General features: G+C 35.1%; 3 protein-coding genes across 5 annotated transcripts in view; 1 reads left to right on the top strand and 2 right to left on the bottom strand.

The window, feature by feature from the left end:
• Positions 1-3814, bottom strand: part of LOC117343975 — a 49598-nt gene extending 45784 nt beyond the window's left edge. For both annotated transcript variants that reach the window (XM_033906552.1, XM_033906553.1), the window contains exon 1: positions 3484-3814. The gene's annotated coding sequence lies outside the window, so the exon portion shown is untranslated. The remainder of the gene's footprint in view (positions 1-3483) is intronic.
• A 7338-nt stretch (positions 3815-11152) lies between these two features.
• LOC117343974 lies at positions 11153-16127 on the bottom strand. Its single transcript, XM_033906549.1, has 5 exons — positions 15833-16127; positions 15435-15540; positions 14550-14669; positions 13503-13581; positions 11153-12684 (listed from the first exon to the last, which is right to left on the bottom strand). The coding sequence occupies exons 1-5, from the start codon at positions 16054-16056 to the stop codon at positions 12593-12595; spliced, it is 621 nt and encodes a 206-aa protein (XP_033762440.1). The 5' UTR covers positions 16057-16127; the 3' UTR covers positions 11153-12592.
• The window catches only part of LOC117343973, a 27515-nt gene continuing 19327 nt past the window's right edge, over positions 16126-24313 (top strand). For both annotated transcript variants that reach the window (XM_033906548.1, XM_033906547.1), the window contains exons 1-3: positions 16126-16248; positions 16971-17077; positions 23672-23738. In XM_033906548.1, the coding sequence (XP_033762439.1) occupies positions 16237-16248; positions 16971-17077; positions 23672-23738 (186 nt within the window). In that variant the 5' untranslated portion in view covers positions 16126-16236. The remainder of the gene's footprint in view (positions 16249-16970; positions 17078-23671; positions 23739-24313) is intronic.

Below are 24313 nucleotides of genomic sequence, written 5' to 3'. Positions count from 1 at the left end.
ACATTTACAGTATAATCGATATCAATTAGCGACATGGAGTTTCACTTTTACGTAACTACAATGTGTATCAAGTTCCTGGCGAATAGAATGGAGTAATTTAATGCATCAGCTGATTGTCGAACCACCTATTGTGTCATAAGTAGAGAGAGAGACATTCATGAATTAACAATATGATTGATATTACGTAATCAGTAGAGTCTCTTCGAGTGGTTTTAATATCTAAACCAGCCAGTACATTAACAGTTACATTATATAAAGATTGAAGCATATCTGACTGAACAGCATTAATTACATATAGTGAAGAGGTTTCACCATATGTGAATCAAAGGCATAATATCGAAATATAAATGAAATGGATATCGATATTTTGCCATACATAAATGTGAGGCATTATACCGAGATATCGCATATACAAATGAGAGGCGTTATATCGAGGTTTCAATACACATTATTATAGACAAGGAACGGCATGTCGCGTTTTCACCATATATGGAGTAGGGACATTATAGAATTGTCACCATATATAGAGTTGGGACATTATAAAGTTGTCACCATATATAGAGTGGGGACATTATAGAATTTTCACCATATATAGAATAGGGACATTATAGAATTGTCACCATATATAGAGTGGGGACAATATAGAATTTTCACCATTTATAGAGTAGGGACATTATAGAATTTTCACCATATATAGAGTTGGGACATTATAGAATTTTCACCATATAAAGAGTAGGGACATTATAGAATTGTCACCATATATAGAATAGGGACATTATAGAATTTTCACCATTTATAGAGTAGGGACATTATAGAATTGTCACCATTTATAGAGTAGGGACATTATAGAATGTTCACCATATATAGAGTAGAGACATTATCACCATATATAGAGTAGGGACATTATAGAATTTTCACCATATAAAAATGACAAGATTCACTGTTTATGGCGGTTATTTTCCGCCAACTAATTTACATTGTGCCGCTAATAATTAACTACCAATTTTCAAAATACAATTTTGGTTTATTTTGTTTAACGTCCTATTAACAGCCAGGGTCGTTTAAGGACGTGCCAGGTTTGGAGGTGGAGGAAAGCCGGAGTACCCGGAGAAAAACCACCGGCCTACGGTCAGTACCTGGCAACTGCCCCACGTAGGTTTCGAACTCGCAACCCAGAGGTGGAGGGCTAGTGATAAAGTGTCAGGACACTGCAGCACCAATTTCAAACTACAAAAGTCGCATTCTTGAAAACATTTTTAGAACACATTATTAACTTATATCAATTAAAACAGACGATTTTTTTGTGGTGCAGTATACACAAATAGCCAGGAACCATCACAGACCCTTTGGTATATTATCAGTCACAGGGACTTGAGAATTTGTTACAGTCTACATGTATTTTGACCTTCCCTAGTGTGTATAGCACATTTTCAGACGTTTTGGGGGGCTAGATTAAAATTCGGTAAAAATGACACCCCGGTGTTCATATATACATGTATATCCGTCTCAAAATGTGCTATACACACTTGTGAAAATCCAAATAAATGTAGACTGTAACAAATTCTCAAGTCCCTGTGTTCTCAGTACCCGGATGTAACCAAACCAACAGTGTAAACCTACCACCATCCACAAACTAGTCTAGCAAACCATACATTTCATCACAATGGTGAAATGTGAGTCTACCGCTGACGAAATAAAAAGACCACTGACCCTCATACTTAAGTACAGATCATCGTTAATATTGCTTTAGAGTTAAACAAGGATCTACGATTACGTGCTTATTTTAAACTGTCCATTTAATGTTTAATTAACAAGCATTCAGTCGTTAAATGGATGAATTCATGATTGATCGTATCCTTTTCATGATATAACAATTTAAACATCTGAACAAACATTGGTTAATTCCCATACATAAATCCAAGGTATACAGTCACGAAGCACCTGCAATTCTACTTTGAAATATTAATTACAAATTTACGTTCTACGTCGAGACAAAGAATATATAAATATAGTGTCTTTGTATTGAAACCAATGTAATTAAGTGTACCGTTTCCATCGATAGGAGTCTTTTATTATCTTCATTTAGGGTTTAAATTTAATTGTAAAGCTAGCTGAAGACTTATACAGCTGTATCTTACAATTTCATATACGTTAACAAAACACATATATAGATAGCATCTCCAATCATTTATCATAGATATGTACTAAATTTTATACATCGTAATATAACATTGCATATGACTTGATATTTATATCTATATTAAAATGCAGATAAGCTTGGCACAGAACTTATTTACACCATGATCCGGAACATTTAATGAAGATAGATTTTGTGTACATATAACATATCTTAGTTTTAGATATCTTAAAATCTTAAGCTAATTACAACATACATCTTGAAATTAATATATAGATGACCATCATTTCATGTATTTGTTTATAAAACGACAACCAACTGTAAATGGTACAGTGCATGTATCATGTGATTTTACTAACAATCAAACCAATTGTAGATTATCGTACGGATTTCGCTTAAACTAAATGTAGATTCAGTGGTAACACACTTTCCTTTCACCTAGGCGGCTGGGGTTCGATTCCCCGAACGGACATGGAAAGTATGGGGTCACCTGCCCGACCACGTGGGTTTTCCCCCGGGTACCACAGTAAGACCCCTCGCGCGCTTCCACCCGCGTGATGATAAATATAAGTTGATATAACATGTTTCGCAATTGTTGTAAAATAAAAATAGTTAACGTTTTTTTTTTAATGTAGATAAGAATGTCATGTAATTCTTATATTGTAGGGGCCTAGACCAAAAATGGTATGTGCATACCAAGAACTTGCCGTGGTCTTAGTAACCAACATCTTACAGCAATGTTGGCCAATCACGGCATTGTTCAATGCTAAGGTATATGTATATAAAGGCTCAAATGGAACCCGCAGTAATTCGGGACTTACTACAAAAAGTGAAATGTATTCGGTAGATTTATTTCGAATCTAAAAGCACGCGGAATATCTTATTAAAGGCGCACGCGTCATCCCAATCACTCGTAATGGTAACAATATTAATTAAGATATAAGCGCTTTAGGACATTCCTTGATATTAATAACTTTAAAATAAATAAATAATTCTCTCAAGCACGTGAAATGTCAATAAACTCATCGTGCTATCCGGGCAACGAGTAAAGAAAAGGCACGCTCTAGATCGTATGCCGTTGTAAATAAGAGGGAATTCCTTTCATCGCGTGACAGATTTGTCATAGAACTTATAGATTTGTTTTCCTAATTGGCAATTTTCTAAGACTTATCTACATATAGTGATGTGATTAGATTGGCATACTTTCTAAATTAATTAGTACATTTCATCAAAAGTATAGGCAATTCTTTTAACTAATCTGAGATAAATAAGAAGAAAAATCGCTATGTCATGCAAAAACACTTAAGTTAAAATACTTTGAATTGTGATGTGAAGATTGTACATACCTTTAAAACAACACACCTCTGTCTCAAACATAGATAGCCATACTATCGAAGATGTCACAGTTGATTGCTAAGTTAAAAAAAATGTCAAACATCCATTCACAAGGGAAATTTAAACTCACAAAAAGTAATCCAGCATGTTACACAGACAGATAATTATTCCCTGAATGAATTTCACGGGTTGCCATGTAAATTTCCAACTCGGACATAAATCCGTTTCCGCCCGGTATGTGTAGCGTACATTTCATTTCTCACAGGAATATATATCGGCCCATGTAATGCATGTTAAACAGATAGCCTTCCTGACAGCCGGTGGACAGTGTGTATAGCCAGATAGCATGGGTGATTGGGTGTTTAAATCTACCCCACATGAACCTTTTGTTGGGTGATGTAGTATTGTATAAGTATCCACGGGCATTTATTAAAGACGTATACATATGTAAAATAACATGCATTAAGGGTGCTTACCCCGAAGAAAACCAGGCTATGATTTACCAATGCATGGCGCTATTTTTCCTTCTGTCGGACTGTGTGAACTCAGAGAAGAGGAGAAAAGTTTATGACAGTTAATTTCGGCCATTTTACATTGTGGACAGCACTTAAGTTCTCGGTATTGACTTTTGCGAACTAAATTCCATTTTCTCTTGGGTGCTGGACGTTTATGACATCACCGATTTCTGGTTTGTGCATAATTAGTTTGTTTGTTTGGTGTATCGCCTGGTAAACAGCCAGTGTCATTTTGAGGCGGGATCTCCTTGTAGTAGTTGGTGACTACCTCACTGAACAACATACGGGAGGTCCAACGAAACAACAACGACAGAACAGACCGGCCCGTTTCTCAGCTTCCAAAGATACACAAACCGACGGGCTGTGCGTAAGACAAGCGCAAATGACTGTACATGCTGTCTGCCTGGAAGCGAATGCTAGACTTGTACCTGGAATCATCTCTCCCAGGTGACAGTCCCAGACATTCGTGAAACATAGAGTTACTTCATCGAGAATAACAGCTGTTTAAATGTTGATAGTAAGAGGCAAATCCGGGGTTTCGTCTGTATGTTCGTGTACGCTATTTTCGTTTCTGTTCGTGAACTTGTCTGCGCATGCTGGTATTGATAGTCGTTGGCGGCGATTAATTTTCCCACTTCGGGTCGAAATGACATTTTCAAAAACTTTCATTTTTAAGAAATTTGGTTATCTTCGGGCTTTGAGTGTTGTATTACGGTAAAGTTTATAACTTTTACTAGCTGAGAAAAAATACAAGTTTCCCGTTTACTTTAGTTTTTATAGCATCAACTGATTTCAACGACGGAATGTCCCTTTAATTTAAGTTTTCTGTCCCCATCACAATACCCTTACCTCAATCCCCTTTTTTCCCGTCTTGATCATTCTGTACGAGCGAATTATTGGTGTATAATAATATAGACAGCCGTCCTCATCTCAAACTGGCTCTTGCGAGGACGTTTAGCAACGTACAACAACAACTTCAATTGTACAGTTGAGTGACTATGTGTTTTTACAACAGCAACCATCATCAATCTTTATTTACTCCTTATGGAGATTAATATTACATGAAAATTGAGAAAAAAAACAACAAACAAACATTTACTTCAGCAAAATAAAGTTATGGATATGATAGATAAAATTGAGATTTTTTTTATACGGTTCATATAAAAACTCCAAAGTCGGACAGAAGGTGCATGTAAACTTACAATATTACTCAAAGGGACATGGTTGCCCTGTCGATTCAGGTACAAACCAAAAATAATTTTACTGTAGAAATGACCGACCAAGATTCCTTAAAATATATCCGTATAGTAATTAACTAGAAACGTTGTACATATTTAAGTAACTGCAGGCGACCGCCCGGCTTATCCTACTCTACACGCCTGGGTGCATTCAATCAATATCTATTAGCTATTTGACCTCATCGATATAATATCGATTTAATTGATCTGTTGATCAAGTTTTGCTAATCTTCAGATTATATGTAAGATCGAGACGGTTTTTAAATAGAATTAAACAACAATATTCAAATAAAAGTTTCTCTGTAATATTATTTATATTTCTATGTTGATTGTAACCAGGTCCAGGGTGGTGTGTACCCATTTAAACCTATTTTACAGAGAAGCATGATATATCTGTGAGTGTGATTGTAGTATATGGATGTTTGATTAAGTAACGGGTTCATTACTTTATTAAAGGACTTTCCTTAACCTGGCAATTTCCGTGAGAAAACATTTTTTTATGGAAGTCACCGTTTTACTAACGAAAGGCATATTTTGATGCAAAACCTAAATAATCTTAATGTTACTATAAGTTTAGAAGTTATGTTAAATGGAAACTCACAACTTTCATTGACCTTAATAGAAATACCTTTAGATATGTGCAATGTTTTATCAAATCCAGTAATATGTTTTGAATTTGTCAGTTTGGTAAACCGTATATTATATCATTTTTTCATTATCCATGTAAATGTAACTATACCTTGTAATACACTGTATATATGTTGGGAGAAGGCGTTGATAAGTTGTTGTAACTTGTGCCTAATCCCGTGTCTATGTTTTGACAATAAATATGTTTAAACTAAACTAACCCTTTAAAACTATGGTATTTTTCTTAGTTCAGGATACTAATGAAACTGACACCTGGCATATTCTGACGTCAATGCCATGTTCAGGAGATCAAATGAAACTAGAGTTTTTAAACGGATACATCATATATGATATGAATTTCATAATTCCACAACAGAAATATATGACATTTAAACTCAGCCATAACAAAATAGTAAACAATACCCTCTACCAGCTCATGAAGAAGTTCACGTGACGACGGATACTGTATATAAATCACAAATTCGTGCCAGCAAACGCGTGTCACCCTGATAAAATTTCTAAAGACTTGAAATAACATCTAAGATTTTACAAATAAAACAATAGACAAATTTGATTTAATTATACAAGTGCAATGAACTAACTTTGACATGCGTCTGCGATATTTGTATATATTTCAAATGAAGATAAACATATTGGTTGCGATATATTTGTTAAATATATCGTATATTGTGTTTTCATAAAGGACGCCAGATGATGTGACTATCGGATAAAAAGTCGCCCGGATCAACAAAAGTCACTTGAACCTCAACATATACATAAATATATCTAGATCACGTGGTATATACATTTAGGTGTATATGACTTTTAATTAAGATACGAATTATTCGTTTTCTCAAGGTCAAACAGTTCATGTTTAGAACTGTGACTGTATAAATCAAATACGGATTACGAAATAGATTTCATTATGCCTGTGAAATGAGATATTTATTCAAAAGAACAGCATGTCTGATCATTAGTAACTGAATCCTATTTCTGAAAATGAAATCGACACGACACAGAAATGTATTCGGGGTATAGGCGTCCTAGTAACGGCCAAGGTCATATCTTACACACAGTAACAACTTTTGAAGCACCTTGATGCATGATCTATCGTTTATTTAAACTACATATGTACATGTAAATCAGTATCCTATAACATGCTATTGCTGACAAACTTAACAGTATTGTTATATAGATCTAGGACAATAACATCACGAGCTTTTACATGTGTAACAGAGCGATTGATTACTTAAGTTTAAATCACTGTCTCCGTTAGGGATCGAACCCGGGACCTCTGGCTTACCAGTCTTATGCTCAACCGATCGAGCTAAAGAGAAGATCTCTCTAGCCGAGCGGTATATTGCGGCTAGACAGATGCCAGGGTAACACATGCAATTTGTATCCTCGTTACATTTGTCCGTACCGTCCTCTACTGGTTCCTTCGTCATGACCTTACCGTACCGTATACTACGGATTTCCTTATTTAAGCATTTTGATGTCGCCTTTTTTAGTTTCATTGAAGTATGAAAAAAAATGTTTGCAAAGTGTATGAATCCTTGTATGAATCCGCGTAATCTTTGTAAATTGTATTTGGTTAGTGGTATGATGACGTAATGATAGAGAATATGACATAACCAATGGGTAACGACTTAAGTTTTACTGTGTTGAAAATAAAAACCCACAAAAATAATGATTTTGCAGTAAGAATCCTGTCTTATTACACAACACATGTAACATCACCCAGCAGAGATCTGGATTATTGAAGTCCCACTGCTTGAATTGTGATGTCATAACTGCTCACCACGGAAAGAATGGGGGAATGAGAATATCATTTAAAACAAAATTATTTCTAGTCTTCTGTTTGTTTTCATGAATATTTGCTGAGTAATCTTAGATATGTGATAAATAGAATCTTACACTCGTTTGAATTCCTTTTTCCCTAAATCTCAAGAAATGGAAATGAATGTAAAATCCTGTTTCTGTTTCGGGGAAGTTTTTTTTTCAAAGATTTGTTATTTCTTTATTTTTCTTCATGAGAACTTTAAAGATTTTGATAATGAAAACATAAAAACTTGTTAATGTAACACGTATTTGTTAAGGAATAAAGTAAAACTTCCTAGATATTTATTCTTGAAACATATATGTGAAATATTGTCTTATACAAGGAGTTAATTTTTACCAATATATTTCTACAAATGAAAATGGTAAAATTAGCTTATGAAATGTAAATAAAATCGTACATTTAATTTGTTTTACTTTTTAAACAAAATACACAAGAGATTGACAATCAAGAAATGCTACCACAAATTCTAGTTAATGAAACAGTGCAGAGAGTTACCTCCCTTCATATGCAATAATTTTAAAAATTGAATCTACCATTTAGCCAGTATCCGGAATCTTTTAATTTTAATTTTGCATGTTAGTCCATCACCGGAAGTCGTTTTTTGTTTAGTTGAGAAAAAAAATATGCAATAATTTTAATTTAGTTAATTTATCAATGATGAAAAAACCTTCATTTTCTTTTTTAATTACATACACTTTTGTTTTCGTTACAGATCCAAGCCATTGGGGTGGTCGGGTGGCACAGTGGTAACACACTTGCCTTTCACCAAGGCGACTGGGGTTCGATTCCCCGATCGGATGTGAAAAGGTATGGGGTCACCAGCCCTGACTACGTGGGTTTTCCCCTGGTATTCCGGTTTCCTCCCACAGTAAGACCCCCTCGCGCAATTCTAGCCGGGACAAGGCATCTCTTGACCTGCGATTTTTTTAATTGTGGATTTAAAAAAATTGTTTATGTTTGTTGTACAGGTCACTTCTACCTTGTTGTAGTCAGACCATCATTGCTGCATTGATCAATAAAAATACATAGCTATAAGCTGCTTGAGTTGTGTTGATAAAATTATGGTACAGGAATTATGACGACGTCATAATGGTCAATTCGATAATTGATATCGGAGGTGAATAATACAGCCGACGTTGGTTTAAGTATAGGATAGCTCGACCTTTTTACGAAATTGACCCCATGTGGACGTTCAATAAATACTCAGATGTGTTTGTACAATGACAGAATTAACATTGTTCATTTTCGTAACCCTTCTTCGACTTAAACACAATTTAAGTTTAGATGTTGTGACTGATATTGAAATTTGTTCCAAGTATAAATACATCGGACTGTGGTTCCATGGACATCTCGATAGATCTCGCTGTACGAGAGTTGTACAAGTCTGCGAGTGGAGCTCTTTACTCAAAGTTGTCCCACGCGGGAGGTATGACTTACTCGATTTATGCCAAATTGTACATTTTGTGTGTGGAGCCTATTATATAACTTCGCGAGTGGACAGTACTACAAACCAAGGATTGTCGATATTTTCTTGGAGAATATCAGTTTTCCAGTAACTTGGAAACAAGAGATGACTTGGGATGGACGTCAACTACCACGAAACAGACTATTGCTGTTTTAAGACTTTATTTCAGAATAACTTATATGTAAAGTGATAGGACATTCGTAAAATTAAAAAAAAAAAAAATCCAAGTCCCTCCGTATTAAACATCTTCGGACTCACGGGTACATAATCTAATAGTAAAGGCTAATTTAATGTACAGTTCCAGCAAAAAAAAGTTCTTTAACTGGCAAATGAGAAATATTAAAGAACAATTACAAAATATTTATGCTGACACCTGGCAAATGGTAATAAATTACGTTTATATAGAACCTAAAAGAATGAGCCTACAACAAGCAATTATGTGAAATTTGTTAAATTTAGAGAGAATAGGTCTGTTGTGCAACTTCAGAAGTGGGTCACTTTCCCTGGAAATTGAAAAGAGGACGGCATGCCAAGCTGATTTTACCAACAAAGATAGAATCTGTAAATATTGTTTATTAAATGAGGTTGAAAACGAAGTTCACTTTTAATATAATGGGACTTTTACGATGATTTACGCTGGCCTCTTACTTTGATAGTAGGGTCAGTTTAAATCAGTTCCAGTATCTAGCAGATAAATCTCTACTAATTTTTTTTTTCGCCAACCAACTTTATGCCATGTGTAAGAGAAGAAGCAACTTTTCGTATTTTGTGTAATTCATTTAACATAACGTGGATACTTCTTGTACCATTTTCAGTAGCTTGGGGTACCCGTACCTTATTAGTAACTAATTTACAATGCAAGTATACGGAGTGTGAATGAGTCATAAATGGCTGGACATAACTTACTTTTGAGAAGAATATTTTATGATATATTCTATATGTTGTAAGATGTTAGACACTTTAATAACCAATTGAACTTGAACTTGTAATTTGACAAAGTGTGCCCAATATATTTGTCCGTTAACCTGGAAAAATACCTACTCCATTTTATCGGGCCTTAGTGTAACGGACTGTATGCATCAAAGAGGTCAAACGATAGTAGCTATTTTGATTGTCTCATCGACAGGTGTTGGAGTAGCCCGAGTTTCCTCTGGCCCTCACACCAGAGGAAACTCGGGCTACTGTTAGAGGTAAAACAGTCATCCACTGCGGTAGGGTGTCTCATTGACGGGGGGGGGGGGGGGGGGGGGGGGGGGGGGGGGTAAAACAGTCATCCACTGGGGTTAGGTGTCTCATTGACGGGTGTTGGGGCAAAACAGTCATGCACTTCCATCATTTGTTTGATTTCAATTGAAATTTATTCTAACTTTGTTAACATTATCAACATTGAATGACAGTTTGATGGTATACCTAATATTAACCATGTAAGGCATACCATATGATATGTTGGCCCTGATTGACCCACTGGGCTCATGGGCGAAATAAAAGAAGTTCAGATTGACTGAAATATTTCAAAACTCTGGTGACTGTTAAGGCCCACGGGTTTCTTGTTTAATATGTATCTGAAGGCAAATTATCAGGCTTCTGAGTCTTTATTAGATTCACTAAGGATTTTGATATATTTGACCCATATGACCTTTATAGAAAATTGATGACATGAGGACATTTTGTAATTTAAAAGTACTTCTTCCTTGTAAAACAGACAGACTGACTGACAGAGCACTGACGACAAATCCTTCACCATGCCATAAGCTCACTGGTACACTGTCTATATATATACAAATGTACCTATATATATACAATTGTTCTGCTTTCTACCATTGCAATGTACAGAGGATGCGATTTGCTGTTAGACAATCACACAATTTAAATAATTACCTGACCAATATTGCAACATCATCAATGTTATTGTTGAAATATTAGAATATTGATTGAAACATTATTTCCCCTGGTCAATTTACGCTTTAATGACATAGATTACACAACAGACAATTAAGAGTAATATTTTATTCAAACGTCAAAGATAAATCCTTTATATTTCATTGTGCTGATGCATTAACCCCAAAAGTCAAATACAAATGAAATTATGAATGTAATTTTTGATACCTAACATTCTGAAGAAAACACATATCTTTATAACTTGATATTCAAAATATAATTTTTAGCTTTAACCTTCACTTTTAACTAGCGATTGTGCAAGAATACATAATTACTTACTCGATTGATTGCTTCGTCAATGTTGAGGTTCAATGCAGCAAAAAACTTTTGAAAGGTGCCTTCATAGTCATCTTTGTTGTACAGACCTACTATTGCCTGTAAATTTATTTTCTATTTTTGTTTTTTTTTGTATTGCACTCAAATTAAATCAAATAATATACAGTATATTCAGATCTGATGTTTGATCATGGGGTTTCACTGTACAGTGTTCAGTTTTAAGTGGTAGATACAAATCCGACTACAATTTCTGTCCAATGCTTAAGAAAACAAATATATAACATGGTAAATTTTATATATTTGAAATAAAAGTAAAACAAATGTCAATATCTACACAATGAAATCACATGGCATATTTTTTCTCATTGTTAATGTGAGTACACATATTGTCAAATTACACAAATATTATATCAGTAACAAGGAAGATCAAAAACTTTTTTTTTTCCATTTCATGAAATCGTACAAAACAATACAAAGAAACATATTTTATATAATTACATTCAAAATTTCAAACATCAGAAAATACTTAAAAGTGAATTTTATAATATTGAATATTTTAGCAAGCTTGGTTTGATCCACTGAAAAAACATCTCGGGCAACATATTGAAAAACAAAAAGCACAGTGTATGCATCAACGCATAACAAATGGAAATAATGATATTTGGTGAGATTAATAATAACTGATGTCAGAATATGAAGGAAATAATTTAGTGCAGAATATTTATCAATAGAAATTGAAAGAAACAGCAACTCAGATCAATAAACTTCCACGAAAAAAAAAGAAAAAAAAAAAAGAAAAAAAAAAGAAAAGAAAATTCAGCAATGAAAGAATGATTTTTGCGTAAAACACATCAAATAAACATGAAAGCATACTTCTAGCCGACCTGTGTGACTGTCTGCTTAGTGTCAAACCCTACTCTGCATTGCCAATTAATGGACATAAAGTAGTGGAATACTTAAAGCCTGGAAAATAATTATTTCAAACTCAATCTGTTCAAAGAATTCATGGGCTATCAATTCCAATTTCATAACGATAGAGTGGATTTTTTCTTCTACTCTTGAATACATATATACAAAAAAACTACCAAATTTGAATAATATAATCAAAGATCGTTGTCTGTATCACAGTCATTTGAGCATACTATGATGTTCACAAATCACTCGAGAACTTCCGTGGAGAAGACCAGTAACCCGACCATGTCCAGCGATGTTCACTTCTCAGTAGACTTCACAGTTCCTTTCAGAGTACTGAGTGCACACAGAGTTGCTGGTTGTCTCACTGTAGCCGGCCATTTTGTCTACGCCAGAACCTGATAATAAATTACAAAGAAGTCAGAACTAATTACCAACTTGTTAATTAAGATAATATATCTTTGGTGTGTTGTGTTTATACTTTTGAACATTTTTTTGTCTTAAAGGGTCCAGAGAGTTGTATGTGCCAAAACTAACAGTTTTATTTAGATAAGAGCTTACTACCAGTAAACATTGCTTGGACTACCAGTAATCAAAGCTTACAGATTTTTGTCTATTCTAAAGCTTACAGGAGTTTGTCTGGAACATTTGAAGTTTGGTATTTCATCAAATTTGAATGTATAAATTAAAATCTAAAATAGAATACCCTTCAAATGTTTTTTTTTCTTTTTTTTTTTTTTTAAATTACATTTTTTGAAATATTCTGACAAAGACAAACCATTTTGAATTTCTTTAATAAAGTATGAATTTTCCCTGTCCTGACTTTATAGTGATGTCAGTGAGCCAGGAAATAACAGCCTGGTGTTATCAATTTATCATGACTGAAACTTTTACCTCATCAACAGTTGGTCACAACAGCCTCAAGGTCATGAAAACCAAAACAGTTATCTAATTAACAGTTAAAATATCTTTACCTTCAATTAAGTTCTAAACAGTCGTCTAATTAACAGTTAAAACATCATTCTTTACCTTCAATCAAGTTCAATGTCATTGTAACGGAAACAGTTATCTAATTAACAGTTAAAATATCTTTACCTTCAATTAAGTTCTAAACAGTTGTCTGATTAACAGTTATACAACGTCTTTACCTTCAATCAAGTTCAATGTCATAGTAATGGAAACAGTTATCTAATTAACAGTTATAAAACATTTTTACCTTCTATCAAGTTGTGTAAGTTGCAGTAGTTGGTGCCATAGTCGAGTACTGCATACCAGGTCTCAGATGTGGAAAATCCCTGGGGAAAAATTATTCAAATTCATGATAATGGTTAAAGAAATGATCAAATGAGACTTATAAACATTGAATATTATGATCAATATCAAATTATTATCAAGTGCTGCTAGAACGCTTGATCAATGCCACCTTGTACTGAAACACAAATTCAGATCATACTCAGATGACGGCCTCATTACTGGTATTTTGGATGGTAACTCCCTGTTTCTTTATACAAATGTACTACTGGGTATAAATCATCAGTTTTATCCATACTTCAAAATGCTAATCAAACTTGAAAGAGCAGTTCAAACTGGATAACAGGAGGTTATTGAGAGCTGAAATGGTCACGATTTCCCCATAGGAATTAAGACATGTAGAGTAAATTCAACAGCAGGATAATGTGTTAGATACGAAAAAGTACATATCTACTGGTAGTCTGAATTATTCTGACAATTTATACGGCTTTTTATATTGTTCTGGGGGATTAATGTCAATAATTCAGGCTGTTCTACAGGCAGAGAAAACTTCTAGCTACAGGTCTGGAACTTCTATTTTCCCTACCCTGGACAGGGATATCCACAACTTTACTGGTTTGAGATTTTATCTCACCCTAGAGTAGAGACAAGCTAGACATGCTCTTTGCACATTTTCAACAATTGTGTGATGTCGCAGCAATAATACACAGACATCACATCGACAATTGGATCATGTCATGAAACTTTGTCTAGCATTGATGTAATGTCAATTTTCGATACATACCAGGGTAAAATGGGTAAGAGAAATAATAATCATTCACCCCTTTGGATCTCAACCCTTGTGCTTTGCAACTAAATTAGAATCTTCATCCTCGGGTTGAGATCCCCTTGTCTCACTCCCAAAGGGAGTGAAAGATTCTTTTAATCTGCAGGTGGGGAACTTTTATACCTACAAGAAGCTATATAGGGGAAGACTTGAAATTACAAGTACAAGATATGCTCACACCCCTACCTTGATTTGGCATGACCCATCTGTAGCACTTTTGAAGTCAAATGTAAGGTCATCTATGTAGCCCTTCTTAGGGGTCTCATGGGTCGCTGTTATCTTCACCCCTGGACTGTCTCCTTTGAGCTGGAACATGAATATGTTGTCTGTTCATCAAAAAGGAAATTACATTGTTTACTAATGCTTGGTTGTAATATCATTATTTCTTGCACTGGGTTCTAAATTGACCTTCTGATGGTATCCCCTCTCTCTCTCACTCTGTCACAACACAGACAACCTTCTCCTGATTGTATCGCTCTCTGTCTCCCTCTCTCTCTCACAGCACATACAACGTTCTCCTTATGGTATCCCCTCTCTATCTCCTCTCTATCACAGCAGACAACCTTCTCCTGGTGGTACTCCCTATCTGTCTCCCTCTCTCACAGCACATACAACGTTCTCCTTATGGTATCCCCTCTCTATCTCCTCTCTCTCACAGCAGACAACCTTCTCCTGGTGGTACTCCCTCTCTGTCTCACTCTCTCACAGCACAAACAACCTTCTCCTGGTGGTATCCCTCTCTATCTCACTCTGTCACAGCACAAACAGCCTTCTGATGGTATCCCTCTCTGTCTCACTGTCACAGCACAAACAGCCTTCTCCTGATGGTATCCCTCTCTGTCTCACTCTCTCACAGCACAAACAACCTTCTCCTGATGGTACTCCCTATCTGTCTCACTCTCTCACAGCACAGACAACCTTCTCCTGATGGTATCCCCTCTCTATCTCCCCTCTCCAGCTTGGTGTCCCGTCTGTCTCCCCCTAGCAAAGGAACAAATAAATTAAAGAAGCACAACCCACTCTCTATATATATACTGTGCCGTGACATTGTTAAAAGTTTGTGTTACAAACCAGATAGAGACATTTCTGTGATTCGTTACACATTGATCGTCCATTCCAATCATTTATCTGTTGAACAATTTTGGTCTGGACGTCATCACAGGATGCATTGACAGACCTGTAAATGTTAAATAAACACGATCTTCAATCAGTCAGTGATAAAACCAGATATGGTGCATTATTTGTTGTAATATTATCATAAAAGCATTACTTTTTCACATATCAAAACTATAGATCGAGAGGACCCCTTAGTCATCCATGGTCAACCATTGTATTGTTTCATAATTTAGTCATATGTACGATTTTCTTTGCCAATTCTTTATGCTTTAATAGTTTAAATAATTTATAATTTTAAACATGATCCATTCCCACAGAAACAAATATACATTTTCTTTTAACCAGCGCCTTACCAATCTATCTTACAGGAAGCGTGTAGTGGGTAGAAAACAGAATATACAGCTACAACTGAAGCGACCACAACGAGCAACACGGCGAAGATACTAGCAATTACAATGCACGCCTTTCCATAGCAAGGACACGTCTTCCAAGTTTTGGTGCAGCAACACGTATTTGTAGAGTCCGACTTTGACTTTCTTCCGTCATTTAGACTTTTATATCCTGGACTTGACGACATTTCTGCAGGAGTAATTCGATTGTGTCCTCGACAGTCACGAGTTTTGTGATTCTGACGTAAACAATCACACGTGACTGTCTTCGACGATATTTATTTTTGAGACGGCCCCGCAATTGTATAACTGGATAATAGAATCCTGGATAATATCCGAGGTGCTCCGAAAGGAATGTTTTGGATAAAATGGCTGAACAGGTAATGCGGAGTCAGGGTTGTTGGAGTATTCACAATTTTTTGTATGATTGAAGTTTCTGAACTTGTTACTTTTTAGTCATACAAGTTCCTTATACATCTATGTTTTAATTAATTTATACAAATTGTAATTATTTGGTAAACTGATAATCCATAATGTATTCATAATGCAGCGTCTGCTGCAACTGATTTTGAGTTATTCCGGATGTCTGACATTAGTAAGAGACCACATGAAAGTGCTTGCTGTTTAAGACTTCACGTATATGTGAACGTATAAGACATTGCAGACCATGCATGACATTTGCAATGTAAATCACGTTTCCTGGTTTTCATTTTTTTTGCTGACCCAAGGGTGATATAGGCCTGATATATTGCACAACCCAAACACACTTTACATCGTGTAATATGACAAGTCTTGATAGATTTACTGTTAAACAATTTGAAATGATAAGAGTTAGTTAAAGATCGGTATTTACCTACAAAAAAAACAAGACTCGAGCATGATGCATGATATACATGCTTTCAATCAAATTAATTAAAATCCACTGGTTAAACTCAAATATTACTCGACAAAATACCTGTAATTCTATTGCACATATTCGTTATATACATGTATATTATTGGTGATCTAATTGCAATCTCAAACCACAGTGCAGTGTTGTTTCCTAATCATTGAGCATTTTCATTTAAAGTGATTTATATCTGAAACTTTCGTTACATTTCAGAGTGTTGACGATGTGATAGTGTGTCTGATGTCAATGGGGTTTGACTGGCAGGATGCTCAAGATGCCATCCAATCAGGGAAGATTAGTGTGGAGAATGCTGTCGAATGGTATACAGCTGATACACAGTGACATCTGACATTTTGAACATCACAGCAACCTTGATATTTTAGCTTTAATAATATTTTAAAAGATTTGATCATAAATGCAATGCCAGTATCAATATTTTTACCTGTTTTGCAGTATTGCTGATAAAAGCAAGAAATTTCATGTTTTTTTTGACACAAACATAAGTTTGAGTCTATGTCAGCGCTTTTGAGGTGTAGCTGACAAAATCTACGATGCCCTCTGGCGGATACTGCCTTGGCCAATCTAACCGTTGCTTTACAGTAACTCCGTAATGCTATGCAGTAAATATTTGTAAATATCGTAAATATTCACGATAAAAAATGACATATTGTAAAGTTCAGCTATAAAAAAATCACCTTTTGTTTTGTTGACACAAACGTAGACACAAACGTAAGTTTGAGTCTATGTCAGCGCTTTTGAGGGTAGCTGACAAAATCTACGATGCCCTCTGGCGGATACTGCTGTTGGCCAATCTAAACGTTGCTTTACAGTAACTCCGTAATGTTATGCAGTAAATATTTGTTTAACTTCACGATAAAAAATGACATACAGTGAAGTTCAGCTATTAAAAAAAGACCTTTTGTTTTGTTGTATTTTAGAAGCTGACAGGACAATGTGGTTTTTTTTTTGGCATTTTCGTTCGCTCTGACACAACTTCCACTGCCACTTCACAATCATATTCTATCGCAAAAAAAATAGTCCCGTGACTTACGGAGTCAAATGCACAGAACCTCACAAATAGATAGTTTTCAAAGTATTTAATTTAAGTATGTTCTGTCGATGATACGTAAGAATATTTTTCCGCGTTGAACGCATTAGATTTCACGCGGAATGATACAATCGATTTTTCGCTGGCGCCATATTGCTGCTTACCTGTGACCCGGAAGAAAAATCTACTAACATCACGCTGAATTTTCATCATCGACATCTATGTGGTTTTTTTTCTTTGGTGGCATGTTACTGAATGGGTTATAATATTGATAAAGTTTCGTCGGAATATCGTTGTTATTTTGTACATTGAAAATCACTCATCCAGCATCCGATTTTGTCCGCCATCTTTCAGTAATATAATGTAAACAATAATAAAAGCAAGAGTAGGTGATCAAACCCAACTTTGACTCAAAGTTGGGTTTGATCACCTACTCTTGCTTTTATTATTGTTTACATTACTGAAAGATGGCGTTTGACTGTCATTTTCTCACTGAAATATTAACTTGCATGTGATTGATGTAGTCTGCAGATGGTTAGATTATATAGACTACTCTAGATGTTTTTTTACGAAAGAAAAAAGTTGTCTATTCATCATGACAATATCACAACAACGGCAGTCGAGTACCATACGCATGTTTGCAAATAAAAAGTTAAATAAATTCTCACTGAATAGGGTTTCGAAAAGGCAAATGGACTTGTGAATATTAATATTGACTTCGGATCTATTGATTATATCCTACGTAATGCACATGAAGTTTTTCGTTTACAGAACGCGTACCGCATTAACGTGGCTGTCTGCATGCAGATGTAGACGTCACTGAAAATTTCATCTCTAATTATAGCGACTGATTCTTTTTTCTAATATTCGTGATGGTTTAAAAAAAAATGATCTATCATTATCATTTGAAATATTACATAACAGTCGAAGCATATTATAAAAAAGAAAGGGGTCTACGATGTACATCTACATAGACCTTTATTATGTTTGGTGGAGTTTTGAATGCTTCAGGGACGGTTAAAGGGCAGTAACTCTTTAGAAAACACCATTTTTCATGGAAATGTACTGATTGCTAAATTTAACCAGAGATATTTAAAGGCAGTGGAAATGTTATATTCCTACATCTGCGGTTTTTAGCCCACCATCATCAGATGGTGGGCTATTCAAATCGCCCTGCGTCCGTGGTCCGTGGTCCGTCCGTCCGTCCGTCCGTCCGTCCGTCCGTCCGTCCCTCCGTAAACAATTCTTGTTATCGCTAATCCTCAGAAAGTACTGAAGGGATCTTTCTCAAATTTCATATGTGGGTTCCCCTTGGTGCCTAGTTATGCATATTGCATTTTGAGACCAATCGGAAAACAACATGGCCGACAGGCAGCCATCTTGGATTTTGACAATTGAAGTTTGTTATCGCTATTTCTGAGAAAGTACTGAAGGGATCTTTCTCAAATTTCATATGTAGGCTCCCCTTGGTGCCAAGTTATGCATATTGCATTTTGAGACCAATCAGAAAACAACATGGCCGACAGGCAGCCATCTTGGATTTTGATAATTGAAGTTTGTTATCGCTATTTCTGAGAAAGTGCTGAAGGGATCTTTCTCAAATTTCATATGTAGGTTTCCCTTGGTGCCTAGTTATGCATATTGCATTTTGAGACCAATTGGAAAACAACATGGCCGACAGGCAGCCATCTTGGATTTTGATAATTGAAGTTTGTTATCGCTATTTCTGAGAAAGTACTGAAGGGATCTTTCTCAAATTTCATATGTAGGGTTCCCCTTGGTGCCTAGTTATGCATATTGCATTTTGAGACCAATTGGAAAACAACATGGCCGACAGGCAGCCATCTTGGATTTTGACAATTGAAGTTTGTTATCGCTATTTCTGAGAAAGTGCTGAAGGGATCTTTCTCAAATTTCATATGTAGATTCCCCTTGGTGCCTAGTTATGCATATTGCATTTTGAGACCAATCGGAAAACAACATGGCCGACAGGCAGCCATCTTGGATTTTGACAATTGAAGTTTGTTATTGCTATTTCTGAGAAAGTACTGAAGGGATCTTTCTCAAATTTCATATGTATGTTTCCCTTGGTGCCTAGTTATGCATATTGCATTTTGAGACCTATCGGAAAACAACATGGCCGACAGGTAGCCATCTTGGATTTGGACCATTGAAGTTTGTTATCGCTATTTCTGAGAATGTACTGAAGGAATCTTTCTCAAATTTCATATTTAGATTCCCCTTGGTGCCTAGTTATGCATATTGCATTTTGAGACCAATCAGAAAACAACATGGCCGACAGGCAGCCATCTTGGATTTTGACAATTGAAGTTTGTTATCGCTATTTCTGAGAAGGTACTGAAGGGATCTTTCTCAAATTTCATATGTAGGATTCCCTTGGTGCCTAATTATGCATATTGCATTTTGAGACCTATCGGAAAACAACATGGCCGACAGGCAGCCATCTTGGATTTTGACAATTGAAGTTTGTTATCGCTATTTCTGAGAAAGTACTGAAGGAATCTTTCTCAAATTTCATATGTAGGTTCCCCTTGGTGCCTAGTTATGCATATTACATTTTGAGACCTATCAGAAAACAAGATGGCCGACAGGCAGCCATCTTGGATTTTGACAATCAAAGTTTGTTATCGCTATTTCTGAGAAAGTGCTGAATGGATCTTTCTCAAATTTCATATGTAGGTTCCCCTCGGTGCCTAGTTATGCACATTACATTTTGAGACCAATAGGAAAACAACATGGCCGACAGGCAGCCATCTTTGATTTTGACAATTGAAGTTTGTTATCACTATTTGTCAGAAATTGCTGAAAGGATCTTTCTGAAATTTCATTTGTAGGTTTCCCTCTGTGCCTAGTTATGCATATTGGATTTTGAGACAAGTCAGAAAACAACCTGGCTGACAGACAGCCATCTTGTATTTTAACAATTGAAGTTTGTTATCGCTATTTTACAGAAGGTACTGAAGGGATCTTTCTCAAATTTCATATGTACGTTCCCCTTGGTCCCTGGTGTTGCATTTTGGGACCAATCCGAAAACAACATGGCTGACAGACAGCCATTATCGCTAAATCTTAAATTTTATATATAGGTTCCCCTTGTTTGAAAAGTACTAGAGGGCTGTTTCTGAATTTACACAGATTAGTAAGACTTAGAGGAAGGGAAAAGTAGAGAAAAGATCGATCTGACATGGAACCTATAAAGATCATTCAATGGTGGGCGCCAAGATCCCTCTGGGATCTCTTGTTTCTGTCTTAAATCATTTCAGCTTCTGAATTAAATTAACCTTTAAACTAATGCACAGTAAAGTATTGATAAATCAATGCAAATAATTTATTATAACTTAGATTTATTATTATTATTTAATCTTTTTTTCTTTACAACACTAGTACATATTATTTGAGAAGAACAGCAAAAATTACTAAGTTCATTATTCTTCTAAACAACAAAAATGTGTAAAACTTGTTTGTGTTATTGTGCATATATCCTATTGTGAAATAACTTGGCATGATTAAGATAATAGTATTGTCTTGATGGCTGTTACATACTATATCATAGGTTGAGTTAAATAATTATTTTCTTCTTATCAATTATGGTCAATGGTGAAAACACATTTTTTTCATTTTAATTGTTAAGTCGGTTTAATGTTCAAATTCAGATTAATTTAATTAAAGCAACTATTAATAATGTATATATGTGTTAACTTTTCTGACAAAGTCTTCAAGTAACCTGATTATATTTGACAGAGAATCAAAATGAGTAATTTTGTTGTTAAGAATAGTGGGCTTAGCCATTTACAACTGTTTAGATTCTACTTAATAAGGTTTGATTTTTAACATTTTGGCAAATTTATCTTATCAATATCCAATTTAGTTTTAAAGATAAGCAGTACTTCCATATTTATGAAAATAAAAATTACTTCAGTGTTCTAATAATTTAAACACATGAACAATTGAAAGAAATACATTTGTATGAAAAGCATTCATAATGGACTTTGAAGAATGCTACTACATGTACAGTTCATCCAGTTTGGGCATTCGAACTACATTTTCATCTGACAGATGCTGCAGATTAAAAAAAAACCTCTGATTTTGAAATCGATGATATCAATACATATAGCTACATTCACATCTCACTAACATTAATTAACATGATATATATACCATACATATATATATGTATCGTGCAGTTACAGTTATGTATATGGTACATATACTATTGCGGAGAAAAACAAAATTCCACTTCAAATTGATTTGAACTGTACATGTGAATGAATGTGTTTTTGTTGTATAGATTATTTGTAGCTACACAGTATGGAGTGTAAACATATAACGTAGAGTGCTATATGAAAATCATGTTCACTTTAATGAGCGATTAAGAAACTGTCTCAAGTCTGAGCTGATATGAGCATCTAATTCTAAGTTTTGAATATAGTGCTTAGTTTAATGTGGCCGTTGTGATGGTATACCCTGCCCTGTCTACATCCGCATTCTACGCCTCCAGAGTCTGTTTATCAGACCCAGGTGTTTTTAACCCACCATCTGATGATGCTATTCAAATCGCCCTGCGTCCGTGGTCCGTCCGTCCCTCCATCCGTAAACAATTCTTGTTATCGCTATTTCTCAAAGTACTGAAGGAATCTTCTAAAATTTCATATATAGGTTTCTCTTGGTTTCTAGTTATGCATATTGCATTTTGAGACTTATCGGAAAACAATATGGCCGACAGGCAGCCATCTTAGGTTTTGACAATTGAAGTTTGTTATTGCTATTTCTCAGAAAGCACTGAATTGATCTTTCTCAAATTTCATATGTAGGTTCCTCTTGGTGCTTACATTAGTTATGTATATTGCATTTTGAGACCAATCGGAAAACAATATGGCCGACAGGCAGCCATCTTGGATTTAGACAATTGAAGTTTGTTATCGCTATTTCTCAGAAAGTGCTGAAGGGATCTTTCTCAAATTTTATATGTAGGTTCCCCTCGGTGCCTAGTTATGGATATTGCATTTTGAGACTAATCGGAAAACAACATGGTCAACAGGCAGCCATATTGTATTTTGACAATTGAAGTTTGTTATCGCTATTTTACAGAAGGTACTGAAGGGATAGAACAATCTGCCACAAAATATCATTCAAAACCTTGACATAACATCATTCAAACCAGGGCTCACACACACGATAAAATCCTAAAACAATCACACAAGTGTTTTTAACCTGAGCTCTGATCTAAAAGCTGGTAGCTAGATGGGGCGCTACATCAAATGTATAAATATCTTTTCAATGGCTAATGATAATGATAATTTGTGAAGCGCTCAAAAGTTTGAAAAGAAAGGCCTCATTAATTTTACAGGTAATCTAGGACCTTCATATTACATCTACAACTACGTATACATTAACCCATTGAAGATGTCAAATAAGATTACCCGAGTACCTATTCTGACAATTAGCTGCCAAGACGCACTTGCAATCAAAAGTAGATATGAATTTCTTTTCTTGCCAATATTTTGTCCTAGTCCTAATCAGGTATTGGTGATGTTCCATACAAAGTTGACCATGTCCCCACTAAACAAAAGCAGTTAAAATAATTTGTTTTCGTTTGTGTCTTCAGTACTTTCAGTACTTTGATTTGTTTTTGTTTTTTTTTTTAATTTGAAGCTTTTGTTAAATTTCTCACTTTTGAAAGTTAAAGATTGCAAATTTAATAAAGTTTTACTGTAAGAAAAACATAACCAATTATTTGATATCCATGTTCATGAATTACATGTATGTCTCAATTTGAAAACAAATAGCAACAGTATCCAGTTTGTATTTAAAATACTCTTTCTTACGTTTCACTTTGGTCATGCAGGCTGATTGCAGGCAAACCAGGATTTCAAAAGGTGTCTGAGGGAGTGCCAAGTCTCAAACTACGACAGGTATAGTATACGTCAAGTTCTCAGCTTTTACAAACATGTAGCTGTTTATCTCTGGACCAACTCTTACTACATTATCATAATTCTATATATGTTGTATTATGATAAGTTACAGAGAAATAATATGAGCGTAAGGAAATGAAGACTGGTAGGGATTGCCTGACTAGAATGGGTAGTCTTGTAAATATCAATCCCCATACATAGTTGCTAACTTTTTAAATTTTTACATGGGTGATTAATTGTGCTGGTTCAGAATTTGAAGTCTCAGTCTACAGATATAGACCCTGGTGACCTATTGAAGATGACTTTTGTCTATTGTCATTGTCAGTTAAATGTCATACATGCTTGTGAACAGTCACTGAACACAATAACTTGAATAAATATGAATGGATTTCATGCTTGTGAACAGTCACTGAACACAATAACTTGAATAAATATGAATGGATTTCATGAAATTTGGTTTGCAACTTCTATCAATAAGAATTAAGATCTTCAAAACTTTGACAATAGGACTGGTTTGATTGTAACTTACAGAGTTGTGGCCCTTTGTATTTTTATTGCTGTTGGACCTTTTGAGT

Source organism: Pecten maximus, chromosome 15 (genome assembly GCF_902652985.1).
Source record: "Pecten maximus chromosome 15, xPecMax1.1, whole genome shotgun sequence".
NCBI lineage: Eukaryota > Metazoa > Mollusca > Bivalvia > Pectinida > Pectinidae > Pecten > Pecten maximus.
The sequence above is the reverse complement of the archived record's forward strand: the minus strand, read 5'-3'. Positions and strand labels throughout refer to the sequence as shown.